The sequence below is a fragment of the Photinus pyralis genome, unplaced genomic scaffold (genome assembly GCF_008802855.1).
Source record: "Photinus pyralis isolate 1611_PpyrPB1 unplaced genomic scaffold, Ppyr1.3 Ppyr1.4_LG9, whole genome shotgun sequence".
NCBI lineage: Eukaryota > Metazoa > Arthropoda > Insecta > Coleoptera > Lampyridae > Photinus > Photinus pyralis.
Window position 1 is genome coordinate 21,926,782 of NW_022170878.1, and position 20,438 is coordinate 21,947,219.

The 20,438-nt window shown below is 38.3% G+C and overlaps 1 protein-coding gene and 1 long non-coding RNA gene across 5 annotated transcripts; one reads left to right on the forward strand and one right to left on the reverse strand.

Annotated features, from left to right (window-relative positions):
- Positions 1 to 11,327: 11,327 nt before the first annotated feature.
- On the forward strand, positions 11,328 to 12,135 carry LOC116181299. The gene is made up of 2 exons (XR_004147231.1): positions 11,328 to 11,791; positions 11,841 to 12,135. It is a non-coding gene; the product is annotated as an uncharacterized LOC116181299 (long non-coding RNA).
- Positions 12,136 to 12,910: 775 nt separating this feature from the next.
- Positions 12,911 to 17,266, reverse strand: LOC116181297 (multidrug resistance-associated protein 4-like). 4 transcript variants are annotated; one of them, XM_031501617.1, is made up of 9 exons: positions 17,031 to 17,266; positions 16,737 to 16,982; positions 16,266 to 16,693; positions 16,066 to 16,222; positions 14,782 to 16,017; positions 14,288 to 14,736; positions 14,013 to 14,240; positions 13,418 to 13,968; positions 13,162 to 13,358 (listed from the first exon to the last, which is right to left on the reverse strand). In XM_031501617.1, exons 1-9 carry the CDS (start codon positions 17,105 to 17,107, stop codon positions 13,314 to 13,316), a joined length of 3,417 nt encoding a protein of 1,138 aa, XP_031357477.1. In that variant the 5' UTR covers positions 17,108 to 17,266; the 3' UTR covers positions 13,162 to 13,313. The 4 variants fall into 4 exon arrangements, with proteins under 4 accessions (XP_031357475.1, XP_031357478.1, XP_031357476.1 ...); XM_031501615.1 differs by having other exon boundaries at positions 12,911 to 13,968; XM_031501618.1 differs by having other exon boundaries at positions 12,911 to 13,968; positions 16,748 to 16,956; positions 17,031 to 17,115.
- Positions 17,267 to 20,438: the final 3,172 nt, after the last annotated feature.

The window sequence follows — 20,438 nt, forward strand, 5'->3', positions numbered from 1 at the left end:
ACTAATCTTAGTACAACACCACTAATTAATCCCAAAAAAAGGTAGTCGAATATGTCAAGTAAGTGTAATGGCGTGTAGCTCAAATACAAGTCAAGATCGAATCGAGTTCTTCAACAAGGACTGCGCGGGAGTGGGAGAAGAATAACCGCGCCAATCAACAGAACACTAGACAAAAGGTTTTTTTAAAAGAAAACTATATCGCAAATAAAGGATCGGGTTATAATGTGAACACCTAGATGGCGTAAGGATTGCTATATAAAGGTAAGAGTTCGCATAATGTTATTCGAGAGGGATTCCATATAGTAATTCAAATATAAGCCAAAGCAAAGATTACACGGTAAAGAAAATAACGTCACAAATTATTTGTATGCACATCTTTGTTTATCGTTTGTTTACGTTTGTTTAACTATTTTCATCGTTTGTTTACATTTCCGTATGTCTTTTTTAAAAATTCAAAATGGGTGAGCTAATTTCACGGTGGCTCGCCCAAAATCATAATTTTGTATGTTTATCGATGCAGGTCGTTTGTTTATCGTTTGTTTACGTTTGTTTAACTATTTTCATCGTTTGTTTACATTTCCGTAATATCTTTTTTAAAAATTCCAAATGAGCGAACTAACAAAATTCCAAATGAGCGAACTAACTTCACGGTGGCTGGCCCAAGATCATACTGCTGCTAAGTTTGCAGGTCAATTTGTTTATCGTCTGTGGGCGCGTAAACTTTACTGTCATCATATTATTTTTCATCGCGATATGCATCTTTTAAAAAAATGTTAAATGGACAAATTAACTTTACGGTGGTGCGGCTAAAATAGTCATTATATTCGCTTATGAACCACTACAATAAAATTGTAGCAGTATTATTAAATGTGGAAAAAATAGCCTTATTATCTGTTTTGTATATTTTTTTATTTTAAAAAATTGGAAATCAAAATACCATTATTCTCATCGTCAAATTGTTCATTCTGATTTTTTAAATTATCGTTGCAAAAAGGGATGGTGTAATCTGTCACGGATCAATATCTATGAAATAAAATTTTTATCACATCGAATTGGTTCCTCTGAAAAACATACATGCAGTGATTAGGTAAACGTAAAAGGCTCTAATAATAATAAAAAAATAAATTAGTCACTGCTCTTCAAACAATTCTCTAATTTTTATATTAAATGTTCGATGGTAGGTCTAGGTACTTTACCGTAGAACTGCCTACCGTTTTAATATTAGTTGAGAAACTGTCTGAGCATATTTGTCTGCTGTATTTAAGCGATTTTACGCTGCGATTACGTCAGGATATATCTTGGCATTTGTCGGACGGGTTGTTGTATTTTAAGAATGGATCGAGTCATCTATGAAACACTATAAGCCAGTTGTACCTGTTCAGTTGATTGACATAAATAAGAAACTTAATTGGGCAGTGTTTGAATTGTAACCAATGAAGTTATCTACCATGGAAATGCTACTATCGTAAACATTGTATAACATAGATAATATCTATTAGATATAAAATACTTTAATGTGTTTAATATGTTTTCCAATATTTACTCATTCTTTGGAGTTGCCCTCGGAAATAATCTGCAGTACCCTCGATACACATGGTTACTTGTACTCAGTGTACGCTATAAAATGGCCTGTTTCTGGACTTATCTTCCGACTCATAATAGTTCACTTTTGGTACGAATGAAACATCGTTCCAGTCAACTGCGTAAAAGATTGGCTAAAATACGAATAGAATAATTACTCACAACTAGCCTTAAATTGGACATTTGGCAGTATGACGCCAATTTTGCAGAATCCCACCCCACTTAGGACAAATGATCCAATTTGTTAGGAAGATGTTAGGAAAACGTCATTGTCAAATTCCAAATTTTATCACTTGTAACGAGTGGTTTGATTTCGCGCCAAATTTCATTAAAAATTTTCGAAATTTCTTGTCATGATAGTGAAGGTCACCCTGTATATTTCATTATTTGTTCCGGTTAGAAATTTTGTGTTTGGGCATTTCGGTTCGCTCAAGACTATGGTCCGATAGATTTAATTTCGCTCAGATTTAATTTCGTCGTGGGAAGAGTGCAAAGCTGATTGACGTCATCATGAGTAATGCGAGTTTTTTGTCGTTCGTTTATCAACTTTTGCGCCGTCTGGACCGAGAATAGGAGCGGATGTAGCACCGAGCCGTCAAGAGATAAGGAGTTTTCACGTCATCAGCAGAAAACCGTGAGATCAGTTTAGTCAGCAGTTCCTTGAGGTTGACGACGAAGTTAGAGTGGGTTAAGTCTTCTTTATCTGAACCAATGGGAGAATTTCTAGCGGGAGCCATTTTTGTTTTATGGTAATTTGGGTGTGGTTTTTTCATTTCAATTCTGAAGAAGGGGATCGTTTTAGAAGAGACTCTCGGTTAGTACGTCGAGGGGTCAACACGTACTTTGAGTGATCGCGTTTTGGAAAGACTCGCGGTTAGTACGTCAAGCGGTCAACACGTACCTTGAGCGATCGTTTTGGTACACTTGGCGGTTTGAGCCACCGGCTTATTTCGGTTGCTCCCAGTTGCGTGCTTTTTGCACCCGTTCCGAAGTGTTATTTTCTTTTCGCGTTGATTTTTTGGCGAAGAAGACCCAGGTTCCAATCAGGTGATATTTTGGCGAACCCTTGAGCTTCACCCCAGTTTACTTTGGATGCAGTGAATCGCGTTAGGATACGTTGTGATTTCTCGAGGATATATAAGTCAAAGTGCTGCCCTAGTCCTCAAGGCGCAGAATTTCGGGATCCGCCCCAGGTGGAATTTCCTACTAGTGCCGTAAGGTCATTTGTCGAAGGAGCGCTACGTTTCGGAGAGATATTTGCCCCAAGAAGAGCTGGTGAAATAATACTTTGACCCATCGCGGTTTACCGTCGGATAGTGATCATAAAAGTTTGTGTTCTGCCGTACCGCTAACTCAAAAAATCCGTCTCCCGCAGGCGATCAAAGCTAATAAACTAATAAAATAAAATTAAGTACACGTGCTGTGTAGAAACTTTGGCAACTAGCCGTCTCCCACTCGCCACGCGAAGGATTTCCTGGACTAAGTTTCCGTTCAAACACTAAACTTTGCTTTCGTTCCGAGGAAGGATAGGCACCGTGGATTTTTGTTTCCGTGTGTTAAATTCAAGCCACCCCCTAGGAAGTCACAGAGACCTAAGTGTCAGGTTTCATCACATCCACCCTGTACCAGAGGAAAGAGCAGTTCACAAGATCGGCTGTACAAATGTTGTAAAGGTTAGTCTAATTAAATTTGTAACGTTCTGTAAAATTCCACTTTTTGGTAATTAAGCTATAGAAAAAAATTTTTTTTGAGTTGATTGTTTATTAAAGTCCAATGAACGATTACCAAAGAGTAGGATAAATTTTTGGGTTTATTTAAATAAGTCCCAGCCCATGCTGGATTAAAAACCGATTACCTGTTGTTGCAATTTTCAAACTGTAGAGGATGGCCACCCCTTGAGTAAATTAGTCTCACCTGTTAGGATTTTTAGCGCATTTCCACAAAAATAAAAAAAAAATGCGCTATTGTGGCCACTTTGTCCGTCCGTCCGTCCGTCCGTCCGTCCGTCCGCTAACTTTGCGACGCTACTAGTTTTTTTATCTTAAGAGCTATTGTTCTACTTTTTTCGCTATTTGGTTCGTTATGGTGTCGAGTCTTGTACCAAGGAAGGAATTTTTTCTGTACCGCTTACAAAAAAAGTTATTGTAAAAAAAACAAAAAACCGTTTTTTACATGTTCCATAATTTTACACTTTTGCCGTTTATTAACGATCCTAGAGATCGTTTATAATTTTGCATTGCTATCTGTCGTCTGCCTGTTGGTCTGTCCGTCTGTTCCTTTGTCTGTCTGTCCATCTATCTGTCCGTGTGAACGATAACTTTGTTTAGAAATGTTCGATCGCTCTTACATCTCCGTTAGTTATGAACTGAATTGCATGAAATTCAATATAGGCATAGATTTAGCCATATAATACGCAATGCCAAAAGTTGATCGAATCGATTCAAAATTCACAGTGCCCTTTTCGCATCTCGACCATTTATAAACCGAATTGCAAACTTTTTTACTTATAAAAGTATTTGAATGAAATTTGATACATAGGCACTTGGAATAAAGGAAAATCAAACGCCAATTTCAAAATTTGGTTTTGCGCATGCGCAGTGCCAACTTTTTTATTTATGGAAGAATTTAAACGAAATTTGATACATAGGCACTTGGGATAAAGGAAAATCAAACGCCAATTTCAAAATTTGGTTTTGCGCATGCGCAGTGCCAACTTTTTTATTTATGGAAGAATTTAAACGAAATTTGATACATAGGCACTTGGGATAAAGGAAAATCAAACGCCAATTTCAAAATTTGGTTTTGCGCATGCGCAGTGCTAACTTTTTTATTTATGGAAGAATTTAAACGAAATTTGATACATAGGCACTTGGGATAAAGGAAAATCAAACGCCAGTTTCAAAATTTGGTTTTGCCCATGCGCAGTGCCAACTTTTTTATTTATGGAAGAATTTAAATGAAATTTGATACATAGGCACTTGGAATAAAGGAAAATCAAACGCCAATTTCAAAATTTGGTTTTGCGCATGCGCAGTGCCAACTTTTTTTATTTATGGAAGAATTTAAGCGAAATTTGATACATAGGCACTTGGGATAAAGGAAAATCAAACGCCAATTTCAAAATTTGGTTTTTGCGCATGCGCAGTGCCAACTTTTTTATTTATGGAAGAATTTAAACGAAATTTGATACATAGGCACTTGGGATAAAGGAAAATCAAACGCCAATTTCAAAATTTGGTTTTGCGCATGCGCAGTGCCAACTTTTTTATTTATGGAAGAATTTAAATGAAATGTGATACATAGGCACTTGGAATAAAGGAAAATCTAGCGCCAGTTTCAAAATTTTATTTTGCGCATGCGCAGTGCCAACTTTTTTATCTATGGAACCATTTAAGTGAAATTTGATACTTAGGCGCTTGGAACAAAGGAAAATCTAACATTAGTTTTAAAATTTAGGTTTGCGCATGCGCAGTTCCAACTTCCTTATTTAGAAAAGCATTGAAATGAAATTCTTCTCATAAACTGAAATTGAAGTAGCACGTCAACAATGGATTGCCCATGTGCAACGCTATCTTTCATATTTGTGGCCGGATTTATACGATTTTAACAGAAGTTGCATCTTACAAATGGGAAATGAATGCAAGTGGAAATGCGCTTTATGTAAATCGTTTACGATTACTTTTTAACTTGTTTTAATTGCAGCTCAATCCCCTCACTTTTTATCTCATCTCCTTCAACCTCCTCTCTTCCTACCTCTTCCAAAGTCTCATCTTTCTCCTGCTTTCCTTGTAGTAATTTTTTTACATTCCTTTAATTATATCCCCCCTCTATCGTCAGAATTTCAGATCTTTTCAGGGAAACCAATCCTATAGGAGGTTATCCGAAATACGCGGCCTTAGAGTTTTAGAGATACCAATATCTTTGTAGCGCATNCCCAAGATCATACTGCTGCTAAGTTTGCAGGTCATTTGTTTATCGTCTGTGGGCGCGTAAACTTTACTGTCATCATATTATTTTTCATCGCGATATGCATCTTTTAAAAAAATGTTAAATGGACAAATTAACTTTACGGTGGTGCGGCTAAAATAATCATTATATTCGCTTATGAACCACTACAATAAAATTGTAGCAGTATTATTAAATGTGGAAAAAATAGCCTTATTATCTGTTTTGTATATTTTTTTATTTTAAACGTAAAAGGCTCTAATAATAATAAAAAAATAAATTAGTCACTGCTCTTCAAACAATTCTCTAATTTTTATATTAAAATGTACGATGGTGGGTACTTTACCGTAGAACTGCCTACTGTTTTAATATTAGTTGAGAAACTGTCTGAGCATATTTGTCCGCTCGTCTGCTGTATTTAAGCGATTTTACGCTGCGATTACGTCAGAATATATCTTGGCATTTGTCGGACGGGTTGTTGTATTTTAAGAATGGATCGAGTCATCTATGAAACACTATAAGCCAGTTGTACCTGTTCAGTTGATTGGCATAAATAAGAAACTTAATTGGGCAGTGTGTTTGAATTGTAACCAATGAAGTTATCTACCATGGAAATGCTACTATTGTAAACATTGTATAACATAGATATAAAATCTACTTTAATGTATTTAATATGTTTTTTAATATTTACTCATTCTTTGGAGTTGCCCTCGGAAACAATCTGCAGTACCCTCGATACACGATACACATGGTTACTTGTTTCAGTACTCAGCATACGCTATAAAATGGCCTGTTTCTGCATTTATCTTCCGACTCATAATAGTTCACTTTTGGTACGAATGAAACATCGTTCTAGTCAACTGCGTAAAAGATTGGCTAATATACGAATAGAATAATTACTCACAACTAGCCTTAAATTGGACATTTGGCAGTATGAGGTCAATTTTGCAGAATCCCACCCCACTTAGGACAAATGATCCAATTTGTTAGGAAGATGTTAGGAAAACGTCATTGTCAAATTCCAAATTTTATCACTTGAAAATAAAGCGCGCTTTACAAGGGACCAGTTCTACCGCAATAGTTCAACTTCAGTTCACTTGACTGACCTAATAAATAAATTTCATTCGTCACAATTCAAACACTGCCCAATTCTCAACCAGAGCTGGGTACTACTCGCGAGCTTGAAAAAGCGTTCCAAGCGGAAAAAGCGCTTGCTCGCGAGCACTTTTCGGAGCGGCCGCTTGGTGCTCGATACTCGAGCGTTTACTTAAAGTGCTCGGTGCCGAGCGCTTTGTTCTACCCGCGAACGGTTTTTCCGCTCATGGGCATTTTTTTCGCTATCGCGAGCTCTTTTCCGCTTCTGAGCGTTTTTTTTTGCTCGCGAGCGCTTTTAACCGCCCTCGAGCGCTGAAGGATTAAGCGCCGCTCCCGAGCGCTTTTTCCGCACTTGAGTTTTTTTCCGCTCACGAGCACTTTTCCCAAGCGCTCGCGATAAACTGCTCGAGCTCTTTTAGGAGTGCTCGGAACTCGCAAGCGGTTTCGCTTTGCAAAACAGCTCAATGCTTGCGAGCATTTTTGAGACAATTAGAACGCTCGTCGCTGGAGTGGTTTTTTAGAACGCTCGACCCAGCTCTGTTCTCAACTAATATTTAAACGGTGTACCATCGTACATTTTAATATGAAAATTAGAGAATTGTTTGAAAAACAGTGACTAATTTATTAGAGCCTTTTACGTTTACCAAATCACTGCATGTATGTTTTTCACGGGAACCAATTCGATGTGATAAAAATTTTATTTCATAGATACTGATCCGTGACAGGTTACACCATCCCTTTTGCAATAATTAAAAAAATCGAAATAAACAATTTGACGATGAGAATAATGGAATTTTGATTCCCAATTTTTAAATTGACAATATACAAGACAGATAATAAGGCTATTTTTTCCACATTTAATAATGCTGCTACAATTGTAGAGTGGTTCATAAGCGAATATAATGATTATTTTAGCCGCACCACCGTAAAGTTGATTTGTCAATTTAACATTTTTTTAAAAGATGCATATAGCGATAAAAAATACTATGATGATAGTAAAGTTTACGCGCCCAAAGACGATAAACAAATGACCTGCAAACTTAGCAGCAGTATGATTTTGGGCCAGCCACCGTGAAGTTAGTTCGCTCATTTGGAATTTTTAAAAAAGACATTACGGAAATGTAAACAAACGTAAACAAACGATAAACAAACGATGTGCGTACAAATAATATTAATATGAACAATGGGCGGTGCCAACTTCACGGACGTTCTTCGAATGTTCTTTTTAGGGGAATTTTTCGAAAGAAAAAAAATTCCCCTTATGTGATGGCTTTGTCCGTCTAACTCAAGAACGAAAAGAGACAGCGATGTCAAACCTTCGCCAGTCGATTTCTACGAGTTCAAGGACCAGCGCTATTGAATATGAGCGGGATCAACAGTCTGGTTGCCGAAAACGAGCGGAGTGATTCCCCTACTGAAAATCGTATGCGATTCTTTGTATCTTGTTTCAGTAGAATACTAATAAGTAGGTAACCCTCGTATTTAATGCAACCGAAATACCCTTGACGATAAACGGCTGGTAATTAAGGAAGGGAGCATAGCGTTATCTATCGAAGAGAAAAGAGAATAACAAAAAATGTGTTATAATATAGAACAAAGTGGAACTGTACTGTTACTTAGGATCTCGCTTATTAAATTTAAATAAACTAGTTATTATGACATTTAAATAATGATGCAAAAAGAAGTAAATTATGCGATGAAGAAGTTTGAAAAGTGACTTTTGGAGTCGAATATTGAATGATGATTAAGGCTTATTTACTGATTCTGTAGGGTGATAAATGAAGCTGGTAAGTTCGTTAAATAAATTGTTTAAATTTGCAAACTAATTCTCCCTTTTTCTTTTATGGTCCATAATCAAATATTAAAAATTAATGACTTACGGTACTAATGGCCTTTTTTCCTAAAACAATTAATTATCTCCTGTAACAGTAAGTGTTTAGATTATAATTATAATTTAGCAACACGTAATTAGATAATTTACATGTAAATAGCTGGGACTATCTACACAAAGTGCACAATTAAGAATGCCTGTCGATCTTTAAATATTTATATTTACTTCCAAACTTGTAAATGGAAGTGGCATTTGTCAGTATACGTCATAATGTTACATCTCGTAGGTAAGTAGTTCCTCTCGACCTTCCCTTCTAGCTTACCCCTAATTAACCATTTTATTGAAACTATCTCATTAAAACTGGCTAAACTAAACTAAAAATCGTTACTTCTTTCCAATTTTTTCTATTATATTTTTTACGCAATATCTTGAAGGGAACCGACCGATATTTTTGTACAGATAAAGAAACAATTACAGTACCTTACCTATAGCGCTCTCTCGAAAAGATGGGTTTTCTACAGTACAAATTTGTACGGCCTCTCTCCCAAAGATGGCACCTTCGATAACAGATAGCAGAACTTCTGGATCTCTAGGAAAACTCACATTGAAGTTTTCAGGATTCCTTCGGAAATTGGCGCTCGTGGTGTAATTTATAGGTCAGTGAATCGTCTGCTGTGAAGTAATGTTCGCTTTCACAACACGATCTATTACTAACTTATTCAAACCGATTTAAATGGTAACATTCGAAAATGGAAAAATCTGAAATTAGTCAAGACTGCCACTTTAACTTTTTAATTTATCGGATACGTGCGCTGGCGATTTTTTAAATATTTTATAGGTGAAATTTAACACACCGAAAAAGTCTTCTTTCCGTTAACTATCACGAATATCCTTTTGGTGTAGGTTCAACGAAACGTACGATTAATTTATTCCTTCTGAATTTTCGCTCCCCTTCCTTTTTTGTTTACACGCATATCTTCCATTGCACAGTTTTATGGCACTGAGCTACTTGGTTAATGAAACGTCTTCTTGGTTTAAGATAGATCGGACCGCAATTCTGTGGTTCAAAACCGAAAGCCCTATCGGTATACCTTCTGGACTAATCCCTACTTCTCTTTTTGAATTTAGAGCCCGCCCAAAACGGCGCTAATTTTGGTGTCCTTCCATTTAACCCATTCATAAGATCTCCTTTGTACTACTATGTGATCAAAAATAACAGGTGCTGTCTTGTTCTAAAATTGTTCATGAACCACCTTCAACCAGCGCCACCAACCCCTTTTTCCATAATGCTCTTATCTGCGCATTGTGTTTTGCATTTGGTACCCTAAAACTAACCTAAAACTTTTAAGTTCCTTTCGCTACACCCCCTTCTCAAATCTCATCTTCGACTTTTCTACATTTAGCTCCGGCCCAGGCCCCCCTGGTTGTATATTCTTCCATGAAATATTTATAGTGCTTTTGGCATTTGCATCGTAATTTTTAGGAAGATTCGGTGTCCTCTAGGAAAAAATATGAAAGAGTCCTTAGGGCTGAACGTTTTGAGCAAGAATGTAGCACAGGGGGTCTTGGGGTAAATGCTCTCCTTTTCATTTGTTTACTAGGTTTCTTATGCCTTTCCGTGACCCTAATCTGTAGCGAAAGGCAAGCCCCGTTTTTCCCTTTCTTCTGTTTTTTTAATTGCTACTCAATCCCCTCACTTTTTATCTCATCTCCTTCAACCTCCTCTCTTCCTACCTCTTCCAAAGTCTCATCTTTCTCCTGCTTTCCTTGTAGTAATTTTTTTACATTCCTTTAATTATATCCCCCCTCTATCGTCAGAATTTCAGATCTTTTCAGGGAAACCAATCCTATAGGAGGTTATCCGAAATACGCGGCCTTAGAGTTTTAGAGATACCAATATCTTTGTAGCGCATTTCCACAAAAATAAAAAAAATGCGCTATTGTGGCCATTTTGTCCGTCCGTCCGTCCGCTCGTTCGTTGAGACGCTACTAGTTCTTTATCTTAAGAGCTATTGTTCTACTTTTTTCGCTATTTGGTTCGTTATGGTGTCGAGGCTTGCACCAAGGAAGGAATTTTTTCTGCGTTTATTGCTAAAAAAGTTATTCTAAAAAAACCAACAAACCGTTTTTACATGTTCCATAATTTTACACTTTTGCCGTTTATTAACGATCTCTAGAGATCGTTTATAATTTTGTATTGCTGTCTGTCGTCGTCGTCCGTCTGTTGGTCTGTCCGTCTGTTCCTTTGTCTGCCTATCCATCTATCTGTCCGTGTGAACGATAATTTTGTTTAGAAATGTCCGATCGCTTTGACATCTCCGTTAGTTATGAACTGAATTGCATGAAATACAATATGAGCATATAGCTTTAGCCATATAATACGCAATGCCAAAAGTTGAGTCGAATCGATTCAAAATTCACAGTGCCCTTTTCGCATCTCGACCATTTATAAACCGAATTGCAAACTTTTTTATTTATAAAATTATTTGAATGAAATTTGATACGTAGGCACTTGGAAAAGGAAAAGTTGCATATTCGTGGACGATGATAGTGATTGTAAGCCGAGGCGTTAGCCGAGGCTTACAACTATCAGAGTCCAGGAATATACTTTTCCTACGTGTTGTACATACTATTTTTTAGTCGATAGCGAATAGTTAAACACCAAAAATACGCATTGAAATTGAAATTCTTCTTATAAACTGAAATTGAAAGAGCACCTCAAAAATGGATTGCACCTATGAAACGCTATCTTTCATATTTGTGGCCAAATTTTTACGATTTTAACAGAAGTTGCATCTTACAAATGGGAAATGAATGTAATTGGAAATGCGCTTTTTGTAAATCGTTTACGATTACTTTTTAACTTGTTGAAACTTATTCATACGAGGGAATTTGGCGAATGTTTCAGTACGGATTCGACCTTTCCCGATGAGACAGGTTTTCATGAAATCCTTCCAAATCTTAGATTTTAGATTAAAATCGAATAAATTTACGGAAACCTTCTCCCGGCACCTCCCATTCAAGGGCGCTTCGGTGTAAACATATTTGTTTTTTTTTTCATTTGTGTTGAAGTCATGTTAAACTTTCCATAGCAGTTTTGATCAATTGCCCTCGAAGACCATTGTGGATTGCATTTTCACACGAAGGTAATTTCGGGAATAATTAATTAAAAGTCACCTAAACAAAACAAGAATAATTGGCGTCTTGCAAACCTTTACCACCATAAATATTTATGATACTTAAACTTAATTAGACAATATTCATTTCGTCAGAGGACGACATATAAGGTAGCAAATGCGTCCATGGGTTGCACTGTGGTGTTACTTCGGTACTGAGCAAGTAAGTATTTCTGCTAACTTCAGCTTACTAGATAAGTCCATCGTTTCAGAAATGAAATACATCTTCGTTAGCCTCCTGGCTTTGGCGCACTTCTACCATGCGGTTGCACAGGAGCAGCCTTGTGATTCCTATTACGGCGGAGGCGAACAATGCGACTGCGGACCACTTGCTGCAGTGTTTTGGGTTGGGTCGACTCAAGTTTGCGAATTCAGATGCAGAGATCGATATGGCAGAATGTTCTCATGCGAAGAAGTGGGAAGGCTTTAGATACAATTCCGCATCGATCGATCGTCAAAAGCGCAACGATAATATTATTTAAATAAAAAATACTATATTCTAGAAAATGATAATCTTCCCTGCATTTCCTTTGCATATTGAAACTATTTCTCACATTTTCAGGACTATTTTTGTCACGTCGACGCTTTGAATTCCAATTCTTTAATAAAGTGTGCTACCAAACCCAAAACCATTCTTCCTAGTTGAGAGAAGAAACTCCGGGGCTCTCTTCAAAATTGGGGCAATTCCGATAACCAATTAAGAAAAGAATGGCGCTGACATTGGATTCTCTGCGCTGACGACGTTAAAGTCAAAGTTGGCTGGGCTTGGGATGAACCAGTATCAAACTACTCCTATCTAATTTCTGCCTTGCATCGGTGCATAGGTGTGTGCTCCCGGGGATGGAGTCGATCTCGATTTGGACGACTTGGAAAATGGTCAGCGAGGCCGAATTATACTGGTATGACCTTGCTCGAGCGTTTATTACAGTCCGTGTGGTTCACACCTGGTTCTCCGCACCTGTAGCAGAAAATGCCTACCACAGTGGGTGGGTGCACTCGCGACATTCCTTCTGAGTGTACCTAGGGAATCGGCAAAAGGAACAAGGGACGAGCTTCTGATCTTATGGTCGTCTGTATTTTATGATGGTACTGGTACTTCCTAACATTATCCACTGGTATTCTTTGGGAATTACCAAAACATTTTACTGAATTGGATGAAGATGATTGGAAATCGGCGTCTTCTCTAGGAAGTTTTAGCATCGGCGCGAACAGAATAAGAGGGATCCATTAAACAAGAACTTCTAATATAGCATGGCTGTCTTTGGAATAAAACGCTAACAGGTTTCTTAAAAAAATTCTTTATTGCAACTAAAAAAGGTCAGTGATAGTTTTTTGGAGAATTTTTTGGGTCATCCTACCACAAGCGAAAGTTGGTAGGTACATATAAGAAACGGAAAAAACATTATTTACCGTTTTCGCAAACATTCCGTCGACCCGTTTGGTTAACCATGGCGTAGAAGACACCGTCACAATCTTGCAACAACACGCGAGGATGGTCAAATTCGACAACCTTCCCCCCGTCTATAACCAAAATCTTATCAGAGTCTATCACAGTGTCCAATCTGTGAGCAATCGTCAGAACCGTGCAATCCGAAAAATTCTTCCTAACAGCCGTCTGAATCAAAAGATCAGTCTTTGGATCCACGTTTGCCGTAGCTTCATCGAGGACGAGAATCTTGTTGTTCCTAAGCATCGCACGCGCCAAACACATCAGTTGACGTTGACCAATGCTAAAATTGAGACCACCTTCTGTAATTACCGAATCTAAACCGAAAGGTAAATTACTGACGGTATCTTTCAGTTCGACATTTTCCAGAGTTGTCCATAGAATGGCGTCAGAATATTCCTGAAACGGATCGAGGTTATTTCTCACCGATCCCGAAAAGATGGTCGGCTGTTGGGGAATAATCGAAATTTTGGAGCGCAAGTCACACAGTGGGACAGTCTTGGTATTGATTCCGTCGATTGTAATCGAGCCGGAAAACTCGCTTAATCTAAACAGGGCGTTGATTAACGACGATTTTCCAGCCCCCGTTCGCCCAACAATGCCGACTTTCTCCCTTGGTTTTATTACGAGGTTGATGTCGTTTAAGATCAGAAGATCATGGGAGTATCGGAGTGAAATGCTGTCGAAAACGATTTTGCCGTGTTCCGGCCAGTTTGGCGGAGGTGTAATGCAGTGATCTTCCGGTTCTTGTTCGAGGGCCTCGTATTCCAGAACGCGCTCTACCGACGTCATGGCGTTCTCCATTTCAGCGTATTGCCGGATCACGAACTGAACAATGCCTATCAATCCTAAGCTTTGACTTATGGTTAGCCCGATATTTCCGCCGAAGTTATCTACAAACTTAAAAGAAGGCTTGAGATGCGTGTCTAACACTTACCGCCAGTGATAAGGAGAAGAAATATGGCACAGGTGTTAAACATGGTGCAGGATAGATCAGTCCAATAACCGAAGGCTCTGGATGTTGAGATGAACATGTAAGAGGCGGAAGAGTTCAGATCTTGGTGGTAGTTAAACTCATTTAGCACAACCTGCTGGGCGTTAAAGGCGCGTATCGTTGATAATCCCTGGATCGTGGCGTTTATATAGCCCAAAATCGGGCTCCTAGCTTAGAATGTTGTTTAGTATCTTCATATCATCTTCATTAATACGTACTTGTCGCCTCTATGCGTTTAAGGTTCCTACTTGTTGCGAGATAGAACTTGCGCAAATAGTACAACATTACAATAGCGATGGCAGCTGGAATTAATGAAACGTAGTTGACAACGGCAATAAGAACAATTGCTCCAATAGTCATGAGACCCATCAAAACAGTTTCGTGCATCATCAGTGGTAGCTCTTCATCGATTGTTTGTAGGTCTTTGGAAAATCGGTTCAAGATTCTTCCAGAGTGGTTTAGGTGGAAGAATTTTAATGGAGATCCGAGAACACTTGTAAACATGGCGTTGTGTAATCCGGTTGAAGATTCCATGCACAGACTATGTAAGGTGACCATTGCAGCAATAACAAATACTATGACTCCGAAGATTATGGTTGTGTAAATGTAAATGAATATGTTAATTGGCATGTTGGCCGACGAGGCTTGGACTTGATTCAAATTCACCCTGAAAGCACAACATTACATCAGCTCTACCTAAATTAACACGCACCAGTAAGCGATGAAGTAATCAGATCCACTTGCAAGTACTTGGACTATCACAAATAGAGCAATCACAAAACACGAGATGCTCCAATGGCTTCCCGCTGAGAAGTAGGTTTTGTAGACTGAACTTGCAACCGCGCCACTGGTTCTTTGCTCGTCCGTTGTGTTTGGGACATCTACCTGCTTGGACACCAATGACCCGGTACTCGTGGTTCGGGCTTTAAGAGGATTTGTTTGGCACTCTGTGATTGTTTCACCTTCTCCGTTGCAAAGTATCTCATTAAAATCGACGTTTTGGGCAACTAAGTCTGAAAAGCTACCCTGGGTTGTCACCACACCATTGTTAAGTACAATAATTTCATCGGCGGCCTTTAAATACTGCACTTGGTGAGTAATTAAGATGATAGTCTTATCCTTCAATAGTGACTTGAAGCAGTTGTCGATGATTGACTTTCCAACGCGGGAGTCTACAGCCGATAGAGGGTCGTCCAAAATGTAAATGTCAGCGTTTCTGTAAACGGCCCTAGCCAGGCCGATTCTCGCTTTTTGTCCACCACTTAATGACGCACCGTGCTCGCCCACGATTGTCTGATCGTGGTGAGGAAACAGTTTCAGGTCACGGCTTAAAGCGCAAGCTTTCACCACGTCCTCGTAGCGTTCTTTGTCCATTTTACTGTCGAAAATGATATTCTGTCGAACACTGCTGGTGAAGATCCAAGGTTCTTGAGATGCGTAACTGACACTTCCTGACACTGTTAGTGATCCTGAGCTTAAAGACAACTCGTTTAGGATGGCGTGTGCCAAGCTTGTTTTTCCGCAACCGACCGGCCCGACAACAATCACTAAGTGGCCGCGTCCTATACTGACATTAATGTCAGAAAGGAGCTTGATGGAAGCTTTCTGCACAAAAACGGAGCGGAGTATAATTGCGTTTCCACTTTCGTCTGGGCGAGCGGGTGAATCCTTCTCGGTTTCATCGCAGCGAAGAAACGCGTTTAACCTTTCCAGTGGAATTACGGACTCCATTATCACATGAATTGCCTTTGGCAGGAAGCATACGATAGGGGCTCGCAGGATAGCGTAAAAAGATACTAATTGAAATGCTTTCGCCGCTGTTATATCGTTTCCTAAGAGCACAAAGGCCAAAATTGTTGCAAAAACCGACGTGCGTTGTACAAAAAGTTGGAAACTCGCACACATTCCTTTTACGTAAGAAGAAATACGCGTGAATCTGATTTCCAATCTTAAAAATTGAAGATGTTATGCCAAATTTGAGTAGTAGGCCCTTTACCTGCGACATTCAGACACCAAATTCGAAAAATAGCCTTCCCACTTGTACATTTTGATCACTTGTATGCCGTAGATGATCTCCTTCGTCACGCGTACCCTTTCATCTGTTTTCTTGAGTATTTTCGAACGTAACCGTTTCGAAATTGTTCCCAAAAGGACTGCAACAGCAAGTTTTCAAAAGTCAATATCAAGGATACTCACAATACAGCCCAACGAATGAAATTATAAAGAAAACACCAATTAGCGACGAAATCCCAAACTCTTCGTATAGGAACCATCCAACTACCGCGATTTGAAGCACCGCCACCCAGGTGTAGTGCATCAGTAAAGGAATCTCGTAGAAGCGATTCGAATCGTTTGTAACTAGCGTGAGAATTTTACCAGAACTCATCCCTTCGAAAGCGCTAAGTTTTAGTCTCAGTATCTTTCGATAAACTAAAGAGATGCACGCGATCCTCAGCTTCAAACCCAGATTATGTGCTGCCAGCATGTACGGGTGAATTAAGCTGGAAGATATCAGCGAACAACAAGCCACACCTACACCATACATATACAATTCTTGTTTCCCCACGTTGTCCACGGAGGAGACGACGGTAATAAGTCGGCCTATCAGAACGCATTGTAGAGGCCTAAAAAAATCTTTTTTTACCTACAACTTCTCAAGTCACTCACTTGACAATCACTTCAAGCACCATCAATATCAATCCATTCACGAAGCCTTCAAACCAAAAGGCCCGTATTAGCGGATTTAGGAGCGTCGGCGTCGCTTTCGGTTTTTTACATTTCTCAACCTCCTCTCTCCATAGCTGCTCCAATTGTTCACCGAGCAATCGAGCACGGTGACCGGATAGTGGCTCGTAAACGTCTGCTTCTGTCAACTCCTTTCGCCATCCTTTGAAGAAGATCGGTAGTGTAAAGCTAGACACGACACTGTAATCGCAAGTACTGCAGCCGTGTGGCACTCACAGAAATGTGGGAACGCAAAATGCGTTCGCTTTCTTCCTCGGATTCGTTAGTCTGGTGCTTTTCGACTTCCAGTCCATCACACAACTGAACAAATGTAAGTATAAAATCTGATGGTGCGCGAGGGGAAGGGGAGCGTCACGAGTATTCCATTTTAAGTGTTCTAAAAGTTCCAAAAAAATTGTTGCAAGTCTACATTTTTTCAAATTGTGCTACATTTCAGCTAGATAAGAATTCGACTTTAATCAGTAACTTACATTTCATAGTTATCTTATCAGAAACTAATAAAATAGGCCGACCTTGATTGCTACAGTTTATAATTAACCTATTGAGTACACTTGTTAATATTATAAATTTAATGGTGCCTATTAAATGGCATCACAGTTATATGACGTTAGGTAGCCATCCGGTATACTAATTTACCCGAATTTTTTGCCTTCCCTTTCTTGGGTGTATTATATTGGTATTTTATTTGTTTTTTTTAAATTTACACTGTTCTTTACCCTCAAATTTCCGTCACGGTTTCTCCACAAACTTTCATGAAATTTTTTTCCAGTACTCTTTAATAATTAGTCTCCTCTGGTACTCTCGCACTTCTCTCAATAAACTCTGTCGCGCTATGTTAGGAGCAATTAAATATTTTTTATTAAAATACTAATTAATAATGGAATCGCAAGTTTATAAGTTACCTTTTTATTGAAAAGAAAATATCAAATACACCGCTGATAATGCACATTCCGCATAGAAGCATAAATGAACACAAAATAAAATTAAAGCAACTAGCAAAAAATGATTATATGTACTCGTAATTGGAAACAAAATGAAACACAATCAAAACAATAGAGCTAAATATTTCTCACGGCCTGTAACTTAGGACCTCGCTTATTTAATTTAAATAAAGTACCTAATTATTTTTACATTGAAAAAATGATGCAAAAAAAGCTATTTAAATTGCGTAAATTTGATGAGCAACCACAAACGGTGCGATTGTGGCTAACATTTACTTTGCCTGCTTCTGGTTGACGCCTATAAATAAAAATAACCCCTGAGGGTTCGGGCCCACTCTCGAGCTCAGAACTAGAAATTCCTGAAGATGATTTAACCCGCTGATATCTAGTTGTAACATAAGAAGAGAAGAAAGATCCCCTATCCCCAAAACCTAGTGTGTCAAAGACTTTAGGGCAATCCAAAAGCACTAACCCAGCAAAATCCCCTTTTTCAATAACTCTGAGTATGTTGTCAGTAATGCACAAAAGAGCTGTGGTGCCTTTTCTAAATCCAGATTGCGTTCCTGGTAGAATGTTAAAATGGTCTAGGTGCCGGACAAGTTGCAGAGACATACACTTCTCTAGAAGCTTTTAGATAACGGGCATAATGTTAATGGGGCGGTGATCCGACATCCCTATATCACCGTTCATTCATAAACACCTCTTTCTCTCTCCATTGCATAAGATATATTCTTGTTCTAAAACTCCTCTCTCCCCCGATTCATCCAAACCTTCCTCATCCCAACTGTCCCCTTTTTAGCGCATTTCCACAAAAAAAAAATGCGCTATTGTGGCCACTTTGTCCGTCCGTCCGTCCGTCCGTCCGTCCGCTCGTTTTGCGACGCTACTAGTTCTTTATCTTAAGAGCTATTGTTCTACTTTTTTCGCTATTTGGTTCGTTATGGTGTCGAGTCTTGTACCAAGGAAGGAATTTTTTCTGTACCGCTTACAAAAAAAGTTATTGTAAAAAAACAAAAAACCGTTTTTTACATGTTCCATAATTTTACACTTTTGCCGTTTATTAACGATCCTAGAGATCGTTTATAATTTTGCATTGCTATCTGTCGTCTGCCTGTTGGTCTGTCCGTCTGTTCCTTTGTCTGTCTGTCCATCTATCTGTCCGTGTGAACGATAACTTTGTTTAGAAATGTTCGATCGCTTTTACATCTCCGTTAGTTATGAACTGAATTGCATGAAATTCAATATGGGCATAGCTTTAGCCATATAATACGCAATGCCAAAAGTTGAATCGAATCGATTCAAAATTCACAGTGCCCTTTTCGCATCTCGACCATTTATAAACCGAATTGCAAACTTTTTACTTATAAAAGTATTTGAATGAAATTTGATACATAGGCACTTCGAATAAAGGAAAATCAAACGCCAATTTCAAAATTTGGTTTTGCGCATGCGCAGTGCCAACTTTTTTATTTATGGAAGAATTTAAACGAAATTTGATACATAGGCACTTGGAATAAAGGAAAATCTAGCGCCAGTTTCAAAATTTTATTTTGCGCATGCGCAGTGCCAACTTTTTTATCTATGGAACCATTTAAGTGAAATTTGATACTTAGGCGCTTGGAACAAAGGAAAATCTAACATTAGTTTTAAAATTTAGGTTTGCGCATGCGCAGTTCCAACTTTCTTATTTAGAAAAGCATTGAAATGAAATTCTTCTCATAAACTCACAGTGCCCTTTTCGCATCTCGACCATTTATAAACCGAATTGCAAACTTTTTTACTTATGGAAGAATTTAAATGAAATTTGATACATAGGCACTTGAAAAAAAGGAAAATCAAACGCCAATTTCAAAATTTGGCTTTGCGCATGCGCAGTGCCAACTTTTTTATTTATGGAAGAATTTAAACGAAATTTGATACATAGGCACTTGGGATAAAGGAAAATCAAACGCCAATTTCAAAATTTGGTTTTGCGCATGCGCAGTGCCAACTTTTTTATTTATGGAAGAATTTAAACGAAATTTGATACATAGGCACTTGGGATAAAGGAAAATCAAACGCCAATTTCAAAATTTGGTTTTGCGCATGCGCAGTGCCAACTTTTTTATTTATGGAAGAATTTAAACGAAATTTGATACATAGGCACGTGGAATAAAGGAAAATCAAACGCCAGTTTCAAAATTTGGTTTTGCGCATGCGCAGTGCCAACTGTTTTAATTATGGAAGAATTTAAATGAAATTTGATACATAGGCACGTGGAATAAAGGAAAATCTAGCGCCAATTTCAAAATTTTATTTTGCGCATGCGCAGTGCCAACTTTTTTATCTATGGAAGCATTTAACTGAAATTTGATACTTAGGCGCTTGGAACAAAGGAAAATCTAACATTAGTTTCAAAATTTAGGTTTGCGCATGCGCAGTTCCAACTTTCTTATTTAGAAAAGCATTGAAATTAAATTCTTCTCATAAACTGAAATTGAAGTAGCACGTCAAAAATGGATTGCCCATGTGCAACGCTATCTTTCATATTTGTGGCCGGATTTTTACGATTTTAACAGAAGTTGCATCTTACAAATGGGAAATGAATGCAAGTGGAAATGCGCTTTATGTAAATCGTTTACGATTGCTTTTTAACTTGTTTGTATTTGGTACCGTAAGTACTTAGCTTCTCTTACTCCCTTTC

Coding starts and splice junctions, on each gene's coding strand:
- LOC116181297 (XM_031501615.1), bottom strand. CDS start 17,107: ATGGACTGGAAGTCGAAAAGCACCAGACTAACGAATCCGAGGAAGAAA. Junction 16,018..16,065: donor TTGGTGTCTGAATGTCGCAG/GTAAAGGGCCTA, acceptor TCAATTTTTAAG/ATTGGAAATCAGATTCACGC. Junction 14,737..14,781: donor GATTACTTCATCGCTTACTG/GTGCGTGTTAAT, acceptor TTGTGCTTTCAG/GGTGAATTTGAATCAAGTCC.